Source organism: Macaca fascicularis, chromosome 15 (genome assembly GCF_037993035.2).
Source record: "Macaca fascicularis isolate 582-1 chromosome 15, T2T-MFA8v1.1".
Classification (NCBI taxonomy): domain Eukaryota; kingdom Metazoa; phylum Chordata; class Mammalia; order Primates; family Cercopithecidae; genus Macaca; species Macaca fascicularis.
The window spans coordinates 5,944,265-5,955,906 of record NC_088389.1 but is presented as its reverse complement, the minus strand read 5'-3'; the positions used below and the strand labels follow the sequence as shown (position 1 = coordinate 5,955,906).

Here is an 11,642-nt window from a genome sequence, read left to right as displayed (position 1 = left end):
TCGTCTCTCCGCAAACGGCTGGAAACCCGGCCCCCGCCTCTGGTTCCGCGCAGCCTGGGCGGTTCGCCCGCACCGGACTTGGGCCGCCGTCTTAGCCAGCGGCATCCGGGGTCATCGACCTCGAGTTTGAATGGGCAAGCCGAGGACCTCCCCAAGATCCGGGATGGGGATAAGAGAGGCGGACGCCACAAGGGAACTGGTGGGCCGCTGTGTGTGTAGCACCGGGTGGGGCAGCAGCGCGTGGGGGCACTGGGCGGTCGGGCTAGTGAGAGCCGGGCTTGGTCCCTGGACTGCGTCCTGGACTCTCGGGCCTTTCCCGCCTTGGGCTGCTCCACGCTTAGCCTCACAGCGGCTCATCTTCTATATACAGTGGGGAAACTGAGGCCCAGGCACGGGGAGGAGTTCCCGCCAGTTTACTGTGAAGCAGGAGGAGCCGCAGACAAGAAACCCTCAGACACTGAATTGTAGAAGGAAAGGGCTTTATTTAGCTGGGAGCATCTGCAGACTCAGGTCTCCAAAAACCGAGCTCCCCGAGTGTGCAATTCCTGTCCCTTTTAAGGGCTTACAACTCTAAGGGGGTCCGTGTGAGAGGGTCGTGATGATTGAGCAAGCAGGGGGCACGTGACTCGGGGCTGCATGCACCGGTAATCAGAAAGCAACAGAACAGAACAGGGATTTTCACAATGCTTTTCCATAGGTCTGAAATCTATAGATAACATAACCAGTTAGGTCAGGGGTCGATCTTTAACCAGGCCCAGGGCGCAGCGCCAGGCTGTCTGCCTGTGGATTTTATTTCTACCTTTTAGTTTTTACTTCTTTCTTTGGAAGCAGAAATTGGGCATAAGACAATATGAGGGGTGGTCTCCTCCCTTAACCTCTGTCTCCTGGGTTCAAGTGATTCCCCTGCCTCAGCCTCCTGAGTAGCTGGGATTACAGGTGCACGCTACTATGCACTGCTCATTTTTGTATTTTTAGTAGACCTGGGGTTTCGCCATGTTGGCCAGGCTGTCTCAAACTCCTGACCTCAAGTGATCCATCTGCCTTGGCCTCCCAAAGTGCTAGTATTACAGGTGTGAGCCACTGTGCTCAGCTGGGAGTGGATAGATTTGATGTGCATGTGTAACAGGCAAAGGTTGTTGGAGTAACAGGGAAGTGAGGCTCCTAGGATTTTGGTCTGAGCAACTGGGTGTGGCCATTTATCATCTCAATAAATGTCTGCGGGAGGCAGGGTGAAGTATGGGAGTGGAGCCATGAGCTCCTTTTCACACTTGCTGAGTTTGAATGGGCAGTCACCAACAGAGATGTCTAATCAGCAGCAGGATCTAAGATTCCTAAGCTTAGGGAAGGGTCAGTGCTGGAGATGTAGTTTGGAAATTGTCAGCATATAATTAGTGTTGAAACCATGAGCCTGGGTTAGTTCATCCAAGGAGAGAGTACCACTATAGGGAGTGAAGGGCTAAGGCCAGATAACAGGTGCTTGGGGCTCTCCAGGGGCGAAGCAGCAGAGGAGGCTGAGGGGGAGCAGTCAATGTTGTGGGAGGAGAGGTGGATATGAGTGGCATTAGAGAATCCAGGGGGAGAATAAACCACATCAGATGCTGCTGAGAGGCTGAGAAAGACGAGGACAGAGAGATGGGAACCAGATATGGCACTGAGATTGTCAACAAGTCCACTGAAAAGGATTTCTTTTTTTTTCTTTTTTTTTTTGAGACGGAGTCTTGCTCTGCTACCCAGGCTGGAGTGCAGTGGTGTGGTATCAGTTCACCACAACCTCCACCTCCTGGGTTCAAGCAATTCTTCTGCCTCAGCCTCCCGAGTAGCTGGGACTACAGGTGCACGCCACCATGCCTGGCTAATTTTTGTATTTTTTTTTGAGATGAAGTTTTGCTCTTGTCACCCAGGCTGGAGTGCAATGGCGCAATCTCGGCTCACCGCAACCTCCACCTCCCGGGTTCAAGTGACTCTTCTGCCTCAGCCTCCCAAGTAGCTGGGATTACAGGCATGTGCCACCATGCCCGAATAATTTTGTACTTTTAGTAGAGATCGGGTTTCTCCATGTTGGCCAGGCTGGTCTCGATCTCCAGACCTCAGGTGATCCACCTGCCTAGGCCTCCCGAAGTGTTGGGATTACAGGCGTGAGCCACCACACCTGGCCTAATTTTTGTATTTTTAGTAGAGATGGGGTTTCACTATGCTGGCCAGGCTGATCTCAAACTCCTGACCTTGTGATCTGCCTGCCTCAGCCTCCCAAAGTGCTGGGATTACAGGCATGGGCCACCGCACCCGGCCCGGGTTTTCTTTTTAAAAAAGGAAAAAAAAAAACTTTGTTCCAGCAGTTTACAAACCAGGGCAATGCAGCCTTCTGTGCAAAGGTGCATTCCAGAGAACAAAGAAAGAGGTTGTCTTTTGTAGAGAACTTCTGCTCAGGTTCCCACTTTGGTCCACTTAAGCAAATGAGGAAGGCACACTTGCTTAGTTCTCACTGGTTAATACTTGCTGAGCTCAGATTGGTTGATGTGGGTCACAGTCGATGGGTTGATTCTGGTGGCATAAATAGGAACAGACAGCTATGAAACCATCTCAGAGGTAAGCGAGAGTGGGGGCTTTCCAGGAATGCAGAATGTGTGTGTGACCCTAGTCAGCAAATGGCTTCTAGGTCCTACTTTGAATTTAGACCCAGTTAAGTGACTTGGGAACCATCATGAAGGATTGGCTCTTTCAGGGTTCACAAAGTTATTGGTGACCTTTTAAAGATTAATTTCAGTGGGATGTGGGAATTGGAGGCAAGGAAGTGGAGATAGCTACTGAAAATAATGTTTCCAAGTTCTTAAAGAAAGCCAGAAACAGGGCTATGGGGGGAGGACAGTGCGGGTCAAGGGGAGGTTGTTGATTGTAAGCAAGAGACACCAGAGTGCCTGGGTGTGGTGGGGCTCATGCCTGTAATCCCAGCACTTTGGGAGGCCGAGGCGGTCAGCTCACCTGAGGTCAGGAGTTTGAGACCAGCTTGGCCAACATGGCGAAACCCCACCTCTACTAAATATATAATAACTAGCCAGGCGTGGTGGCAGGCACCTGTAATCCCAGCCACGAGGGAGGCTGAGGCAGGAGAATTACTTGAACCTGGGTGATGGAGGCTGCAGTGAGCCGAGATCGTGCCAGTGCACTCCAGCCTGGGTGACACAGCAAGACTCTGTCTCAAAAAACAAAAACCAAAAAAGAGACAGCAGAGTCATGTATGCTGATGGGGTGAGCCAGGTACTAGGATCTTGACATCTAAGCATGCCCCCTTCTCCCAGAGCCTCCTTACGTTCCTGCATAGAAGCACACCCTCCCCTCCAGCCCCCCATTCCTTTATTCTGCTGTATTTTTCTCCATGACACTTACCACCTTTGAACAGACTACATACACAACACGTGTTTGTCTAGCAACTGTGCTGTCTGGCTCCCTTTCCTAGAATTTAAGCTGTGAGAGGCTGACGCTGCTGTCTGCCTGGCTCGTGGCTGCTTTCCTGGTGTCTAGCACAGAGCCTGGCCTGTTTCAGGGGCTCAGTGAAACATTTGTTGGCTGAAGGAATGAATGAATGGCTCTAGCAGAGGGACAGAAACGAATGATGCAGGAGAAGAGAGCTGGGAAGGGATCCAGAGCCAGGGCCTGGCAGGGAGTGTAGGTGCGTCCTCCCTGATTGCAAAGGAGGAGAGAAGCTGCACTTTGAGGGGTGGAAACACAAGGTGTATCCCCCTGATGGTCATCAGCTTGTGCGGCTGTGTGGGTGTGAGGGGTGTAAAAGAGTGGTTTGGAGCATGTGAAGAGAGCCTTCCAGGAGGTGAGGGGGATTGCCAGGCGGTTTGTGATGATGCCGAGATCTGGTGCTATGCAGCCTGCTTCTGCGACTCTCCCCATCAGGCACAGGCACAGAGTAGGCGGAGAGTTGAGCCAGAACCTCGATGTCTTTTGCACAGCCTTTCATCTGTCAGATGGGAGCGGGGACCCCAGAGAGAGAGCCAGCCCAAGGTCCTGGCATCCTCGTGAACCCCCGTCTGCGGGTTTCTGGTCCAGTGTCCCTTCTAGATGGCTAGGCCTCCTCTGAGGAGGTGGGTGTGCACATCCGGAGAGCTCTCTGGAGTGTAGGACTGGGCTGCGGGGTACCCTGAACTGCAGCCATCTTAGAGCAAGGTCCAGGCTGCAGCAGGAGGAGCTGCAGGCCGCCCACCCTAGCCACGGCCCCTGCCCTGGCAGGAAGCTTCCAAGAGTAAACACTGCCTGATCGTCCCGCCCAGCGAGCAGGCCTGTCCATTCCACGCTGGCCAGATTCCCAGTCACCAAGGCCCCCTCTCACTCTGCTCCACTCTGCAGGCTGGCTCTCCTGAGGATGCGCCAGCGTCACCCCCGGGCAAGATGCCCTTCCCTCTGTGTGGCCGGAATCCTTGCCTGTGGCTTTCTCCTGGGCTGCTGGGGACCCTCCCATTTCCAGCAGGTGGGCGCATTTGCAGGTATTCCGGGAGCCTCTCGGTGGGGTATTCTGAGCTACCTGGGGCGAGGGGAGTGCCAAACAGCTGACTACATCAGCTCTGGGGTTTGCGCTGGGCAGGGAAGTCTGCACTTGGGGTTTTGGGGGATGAAGTGTGCTCACTGAAGAGGGAGTCGGTGTCTCAGTACGACCTGCTCATCCAGTGAAGCTGAACAGACAGATACTAGTTTGTCCCAAACTATGTGGGTTGCTCTTCTCTGCCTCTCCCTTCCTCTCCCGCTCCCTGTCTCTGATATCCCCCTCTCCTTCTTGGTTGGCCTCACCCACCTCCTGCTTCCTGTCTCTTTCTTCATCCGTATCTTTTTCTTCTTTCTTTCCTCCTTCCTTCCTTCCTTCCTTCCTTCCTTCCTTCCTTCCTTCCTTCCTTCCTTCCTTCCTTCCCTCCCTCCCTCCCTCCCTCCCTCCCTCCCTCCCTCCTTCCTTCCTTCCTTCCTTCCTTCCTTCCTTCCTTCCTTCCTTCCTTCCTTTCTTCTGTCTTTCTGTCTTTGACTTTCTGTCTTTCTTCTTCTTTTTTTTTTGACATGGGGACTTGTTATGTTGCCCCGGCTGGTCTCAAACTCCTGGATCAAGTGATCCTCCCACCTCAGTCTCTCCAAGTGTTAGGATTACAGGCGTGAGCCACTGCACCCAGCCCCATCCATCTCTTTTTGTCTTGCAGAGTTTTCTTCAGGCATTGGAGCCACAGGCTGTGTCTTCTTACTTGAGCTCTGGTGCTCCCTTAAAAGGTACTTGTCCTGGTGTCTTCTCTCCCAGGGAAGTTTCTCAGGACTTTCTCAGGACTCACCATTGAGTCAGTGGTCTGGGATTTTTGGTGGATCTGGCAGGAGAAGGTCAGAGAAGCTGCTGTCACCCCTGTTAATTAACTCTGTTACTTCCTGCCAAGTTGATAAAAACTGGTCTGGATGTTCCAGCCAGGCCAGGGTTCTAACCCTAGCTTCTGTTAAATGTCACAAGGGAATGGTCACCGATTGGCTGGCCCCTTCTGCCCCATGGCCTCTGCTGAGCTGGCTGGTTTTCAGGAGCTCTTGGGGTTTCTGGCCGTGGATGTAAATATTTATTCCTTCTGTGGGAAACAAGATAGGTGCTGGCTCAGGCTCCCTCCTAAGGCCATGGATTTCCTTATGATAAAGGCCTGTCCCCGTTGCCCACAGGCCCTGTGTGTGACCGTCTCCGGGTGTGAGCCCCCTTGCCAGTAGGGCCATTGACAACTTGAATAACGGCTGATGGGGGCCAGAGGCAGGTGGGCTAGTGGTCAGGGGGAACGGGAGGGCAAGGCCCACCTTGTGACCTGGTTCTTTGTGGTCTGGGCCAGATGCACACTGACCAGTGCTTGGGGCCATCCAGCCGGGGGGGTGGATGCAGCCGATGCTGTCTGGGTATCCCATAGCCTGGGTCCTTCTAGCTCCGCCGCTCCTGAGGGACTGGGAGATCATTGCCCAGGGTCCCTGGCCCTCTAAGGGCTCCCTTGGGAGAGGACAATGAGGGCTGGCCTGGGCCCCTGCTTCCCAAGAGACCACCAGGCTCCACTTGTGTTCAGTTTCCTGTCGCGGTCCATGATGTTACTCATGAAACACCTGTGCCCAGAGCAGGGTCCAGGAGGCAGGGCAGGGGCTTTCCCCTTTGGGCAGAGCCACCAGGGCAGTAGGAAGCTTGTCTTGATGGGGTGACCTAAAGGACGCCGTAGCCCAACAGCTCCTCCTGGGCCCTGCCCTTTGCATGCCCAGTCACTAATGGGGTCCAGCTGTTGGGGTGGGGTGACACACAATGTCTTGACTTCGGAAGGCCATCCTTCCAAGACCCGCCAGCCTGTCTCCTGTTAGCTTTCCACTACTTGCTTTCTAGAACCATTGCCCTCTGCTCTCCCCTGCCCCTCCAGGCCACCCTCCCTCCCCCGGCTTCCAGAGGCAGAGGCAGAGGCAGAGGCAGAGGCGGGCTGCAGGCAGCATCCTACACCTGGAGCTGCTGGTGGCCGTGGGCCCCGATGTCTTCCAGGCTCACCAGGAGGACACAGAGCGCTACGTGCTCACCAACCTCAACATCGTGAGTGCCCCCATGGGAGCGACCTCCAGGGATGGCGCTGGCCTGTGCAGGTCCCCATGGCCAGGGCTGGTGACCGGTGTCTGTGGGCTAGTGTATCTGGTGGTCTGAATACAGTGGGTTAAACTCAGGTAGAATGGCTCGGGGCTCTTCCTCTTCTCCCTCCCTCCCCTGGGTGGAGGTGGGTGAGGTCCCACACCCCCTCTCAGCTCCATAGCACACGCACACCCTGCAGCCTCTCGCTACTCAAATCCCTTCATCTGGGGCCACCTTCAAGCCTGGCCTCTTCCTTAGTATCCATTTGACCCCCAGGAGGCTCAGCTAACACAACCCTGGCAAACGGGGTGTGGGCTGCTCACACTGCCCTCTGTACCCCGACCCTGCCCCCTCTCCTTCTCTCATCCCCTACTCAGGGTGGCGAGGACAGGTCACCAGTCTGAAGTCTAAACAGAGACTGCTGGCAAAGGAGATGGCCACCTTCATTTCTTGCTAGCACCTGAATCCCTGCAGCCCCCCTTCACTTGAAAGTGAAGGGTGGGCAGGGAAGCTCTACCCCACTTTCGGCCGTCTCAGAAAGACAGACAACGCCGGGCGCAGTGGCTCATGCCTATAATCCCAGCACTTTGGGAGGCCAAGGCGGGTGCATCACCTGAAGTCAGGAGTTCGAGACCAGCCTGGCTAACATGGTGAAACCCTGTATCTACTAAAAATACAAAAATTATCTGGGCATGATGGCAGGCTCCTGTAATCTGAGAGGAATCTGTGGTCTGAGAGGAGCAGCATTTGACCGGAATATCCAACTCATGACTGTCTGTGTGCTCTCATCCCCTTGCTTTGGAGTTTATTTTCCTTGCGTTAGTTGGCCTTCCTGAGCCATGAGCTGAGGAGCAGCAGAGGCCTGGCTGACTGTGCATCGCATTTTAGGAGCCCCCGCTTCCCACACATGCTTCCCACACATGCTCTCCAGCCCTTCACACCCCGGGGCCCCTGGGAGTCAGCAGCTGCCTGGGGCTGGCAATGCCCACCCGACAGGTTACCTCTCTCATTTGCCCTTCCACAGGGGGCAGAACTGCTTCGGGACCCGTCCCTGGGGGCTCAGTTTCGGGTGCACCTGGTGAAGATGGTCATTCTGACAGAGCCCGAGGTAGGCATGGAGCTGGAGCTCAGCGCGCTATACAGAGCGGGAAGCCCAAGTCATCGCGTCTCCATCCTCTTTAACCTCTTGTCGGCCGGGCGCGGTGGCTCAAGCCTGTAATCCCAGCACTTTGGGAGGCCGAGATGGGCGGATCGCAAGGTCAGGAGATCGAAACCATCCTGGCTAACCTGGTGAAACCCCGTCTCTACTAAAAAAAAAATACAAAACACTAGCTGGGCGAGGTGGCGGGCGCCTGTAGTCCCAGCTACTTGGGAGGCTGAGGCAGGAGAATGGCGTGAACCCGGGAGGCGGAGCTTGCAGTGAGCTGAGATCCGGCCACTGCACTCCAGCCTGGGTGACAGAGCAAGACTCCGTCTCAAAAAAAAAAACAAAAAAAAAAAACAAAAAAAAAACACCTCTTGTCCTGGATGCCCCAAGCAGCATGGGTCACAGAACACATTCAGCCAGATGGACCAGCTACCCTCCCAGCTCTATCCAGCACTCAGCACAGGCTGCCTGACTACTTCTCTGAGCCTCAGTTGTCTCACCGCTAACACGGGCTAGTCAGAGGGCTGTTATGAGGACTAACTGGGAAACACACTGACCGCAGTCAGCACCATGCCTGGTTGGGGCGTCCTAAACGCAGGCTTTGCTGTGAATCTGCAGGGTGCTCCAAATATCACAGCCAACCTTACCTCGTCCCTGCTGAGCGTCTGTGGGTGGAGCCGGACCATCAACCCCGAGGACGACACGGATCCTGGCCACGCTGACCTGGTCCTCTATATCACGAGGTAGCCGAGCTTTCTGATGGGCGCTGGTCAGCCAGCCTGGGAAGGCTGCACCCTCGGCTTCCTGCCCTCTGCAAAGGTGATCCTGGGGCAGCCACGTGCCTTGGCACCACCCAAGTGACTGTTTTCTCTCACCGAGGTTTGACCTGGAGTTGCCTGATGGTAACCGGCAGGTGCGGGGAGTCACCCAGCTGGGTGGTGCCTGCTCCCCAACCTGGAGCTGCCTCATTACCGAGGACACTGGCTTCGACCTGGGAGTCACCATCGCCCATGAGATCGGGCACAGGTATGCAGCCCCACCAGCTGTCCCCAGGCTCTGGCAAGGAGCTGACCTGGGTACCCGGGGCAGAGGTGGTCTTGGCAAGCAGTGGGTCCTTGTAGAGTTTCGCCAGAGGAGCCTGTACCCCTCACCCCAACAGACTCAGAAGGGTGGGTGTGAGGACAGGGGAACCTGATACTGTTTGATTAAAGAAACTTTTTTTCCAAAAGACGAGCAAAACACCTTTAGCAGGTAGAAAATAACTTCTGTGGAAATATTCAGGTAAAGAAAAAGCAGGCTGTAAAAACTATCTCAAATCCCACCATTTAGAGATAATGTCTCTTCACATTTTGTATTTAATTTCAGTCTTTTCTTTACACACACGCACATATTTTTTATTTGCAAAATTGGGATTTAGTTTGGATCCCTGAATTAAAGGAAAATTGTGATTATGCTGTTCATTGCTTTGTTACCTGCTATTTCTTTTTTCTTTTTCTTTTTTTTTTGAGGCAGAGTTTCGCTCTTGTTGCCCAAGCTGGAGTGCAATGGCGCGATCTCAGCTCACTGCAACCTCCACCTCCCGTGTTCAAGTGATTCTCCTGCCTCAGCCTCCCGAGTAGCTGGGATTACAGGCGCGTGCCACCATGCCCAGCTAATTTTGTATTTTTAGAAGAGATGGGGTTTCTCCATGTTGGTCAGGCTGGTCTTGAACTCCTGACCTCAGGTGATCCACCTGCCTCGGCCTCCCAAAGTGCTGGGATTGCAGGCGTGAGCCACTGCGTCCAGCCTTTCTTTTTTCTTCCTAGAGTGAGTGCAGGATTTACCTGCTCTTTATGTAATAATATATCCCAAATGTTATCCCAGGTCTCTTACAGGCGTGTACCGTAATTTATTTAATCAGGCCCCTCTCCTTGGATGTCTGGGTTGCCTGAACACATCTTCCTGTTGTGAACATTATACATTCTTGTGTGCAAACCTTCGCTCCTACCTATAACCATTTACCTAGAGTGATGGGTTTCTTTTCAATTCTTTAGTTTTTTAAGTCTGAAAATAATACCCAATTGTTGTAAAAATTCAAGCAGTGCAGAGATTTCTTTCTTTCTTTTGTTTTTTTTTTTTTTGAGATGGAGTCTTGCTCTGTCGCCCAGGCCAGAGTGCAGTGGCGCAATCTCGGTTCACTGCAAGCTCCGCCTCCCGGGTTCACATCATTCTCCTGCCTCAGCCTCCTGAGTAGCTGGGACTACAGGCGCCCACCACCATGCCTGGCTAATTTTTTGTATTTTTTGGTGGAGATGGGGTTTCACCATGTTAACCAGGATGGTCTCGATCTCCTGACCTCGTGATCTGCCTGCCTCGGCCGGCCAAAGTGCTGGGATTACAGCTGTGCCCGGCCCAGTGCAGAGATTTCTAAAGTGAAAAGTGAATTTCTACCTTCCTTGCCCACCAACCCCCACCCGACCCCTTTCAACCCCTCTGAGCCTGGGAGGGTCGAGGCAGGGTTCCTGGGTGTGGGGCAAGGCAGGGCTCCTTCTCCCTCACAGGAAGCATAGTTTCCTTTTGCTCCTGTGATGCAGAACAGATAAGCCCCCAAACAGGGGCTTAGCCTGGGAGGGTTCTTGGCTTCACCCAGGAAAGAATTCAAGAGGGAGCAGGTGGTGTTAGACCGCAACTTTGATTGACATAGCAGTGGTCAGAGTGTGCAGCCCTGTGACTGTGTACAGTGCAGCGTAGCCCTTTTGAAGCAGGACTACCCCATAGACACTGTGCCCAAAAGAGCAGCTCAAAGGCAGGGCTGCAGTCCTAGTTATACCCACTTTTAATTATATGCAAATTAAGGGACCAGATTATGCAGAAATTTCTAGAAAAAGAGCAGTAATTTCCGGGTTTTCATCATGGAAAAAGGGCGGTAACTTTTGGGTGTTGCCATGGCAATGGTAAACTGACATGGTGCACTGGTGGGTCTGTCTTATGGAAGGGGGCTTCCCACCCCTCCCTGTTTTAGCTAGTCCTCTGGTCCCCTGTCCAAGCGGGGCCTCCAGAGTAGAGTCCACCTCCTACCTCACCGGTGCCTGGCCTCTCCCACCTCATTAGTAGTCCTCCATCAGTTCTGCTTTGGGGAAAGCAAGCTCTGTTGTGACAGTTTGGAAACGGTTCACCTTCCTGGCCTAGGAATGCAAACAATGGCCAAGGGCAAGCACATTTTAACTGAACTTTAAAATCGTGCTTTACTCACAGTAGATGAATTTCACGCTCAACACATCCATGTCAACAGTCCCCAGAGCAGCCCCTCAAGGCCCCGACCAGTCCCCCGCTCTCCACAGACTCCTAACACTGTGAATTAATGTGGCTTGCACGTTTTTAAAGCCTTTTGATATTTATTAGCAAAAGATGCGGGAGCCACCCTGCCGGGCTAGCGCTCCCTTCTGGGGAAAACTGACGCTGGGCGCACAAGGCCCTCTGCACTGCGCCCGGTTAGCAGGTGGCGGCGTCAGGGGTCGACCCGGGTCCGAAAACTCGCTGGCCCTGCGGCACTAGGGCGCCGGGCCCGGACTCGCCGACCCCGATCCTGCCCCCGCCCCTGCCTGTCGCCTTAGCATAGCTCCCCACCTACCAGCTTCGGCCTGGAGCACGACGGCGCGCCTGGCAGCGGCTGCGGCCCCAGCGGACACGTGATGGCTTCAGACGGCGCCGCGCCCCGCGCTGGCCTCGCCTGGTCCCCCTGCAGCCGCCGGCAGCTGCTGAGCCTGCTCAGGTAGCTCCCGCCCCGCGTCCCAACCCCTGCACCCACCGCTCCGTCCCACCCACCTGCCCAACCCCCTGCGCCTCCCCCCGCGCTGTCCCACGCTCTGCGGCCACCCTTCCGTCCACATTCTCTCCCACTTGCCTCCACCCACC

At 54.4% G+C, this 11,642-nt stretch overlaps 1 protein-coding gene across 30 annotated transcripts in view; it reads left to right on the top strand.

The window, feature by feature from the left end:
- Positions 1–41: 41 nt before the first annotated feature.
- Positions 42–11,642, top strand: part of ADAMTS13 (ADAM metallopeptidase with thrombospondin type 1 motif 13) — a 43,305-nt gene continuing 31,704 nt past the window's right edge. For 25 of the 30 annotated variants that reach the window (XR_012424162.1, XR_012424156.1, XR_012424159.1 and 22 more), the window contains exons 1-8: positions 42–199; positions 4,354–4,474; positions 5,187–5,253; positions 6,405–6,568; positions 7,626–7,709; positions 8,367–8,491; positions 8,628–8,774; positions 11,362–11,499. Coding sequence is in view for 9 of the 30 variants with exons in the window: in XM_065529902.1 (XP_065385974.1) it covers positions 4,370–4,474; positions 5,187–5,253; positions 6,405–6,568; positions 7,626–7,709; positions 8,367–8,491; positions 8,628–8,774; positions 11,362–11,499 (830 nt within the window). In the remaining 21 variants the exon portion in view is untranslated. Of the gene's footprint in view, positions 200–4,314; positions 4,491–5,186; positions 5,254–6,404; positions 6,569–6,978; positions 7,252–7,625; positions 7,710–8,366; positions 8,492–8,627; positions 8,775–11,341; positions 11,500–11,642 lie in introns of those variants that run through there. The other 5 variants (XM_074016084.1, XM_065529898.1, XM_074016080.1 and 2 more) reach the window with 4 other exon arrangements.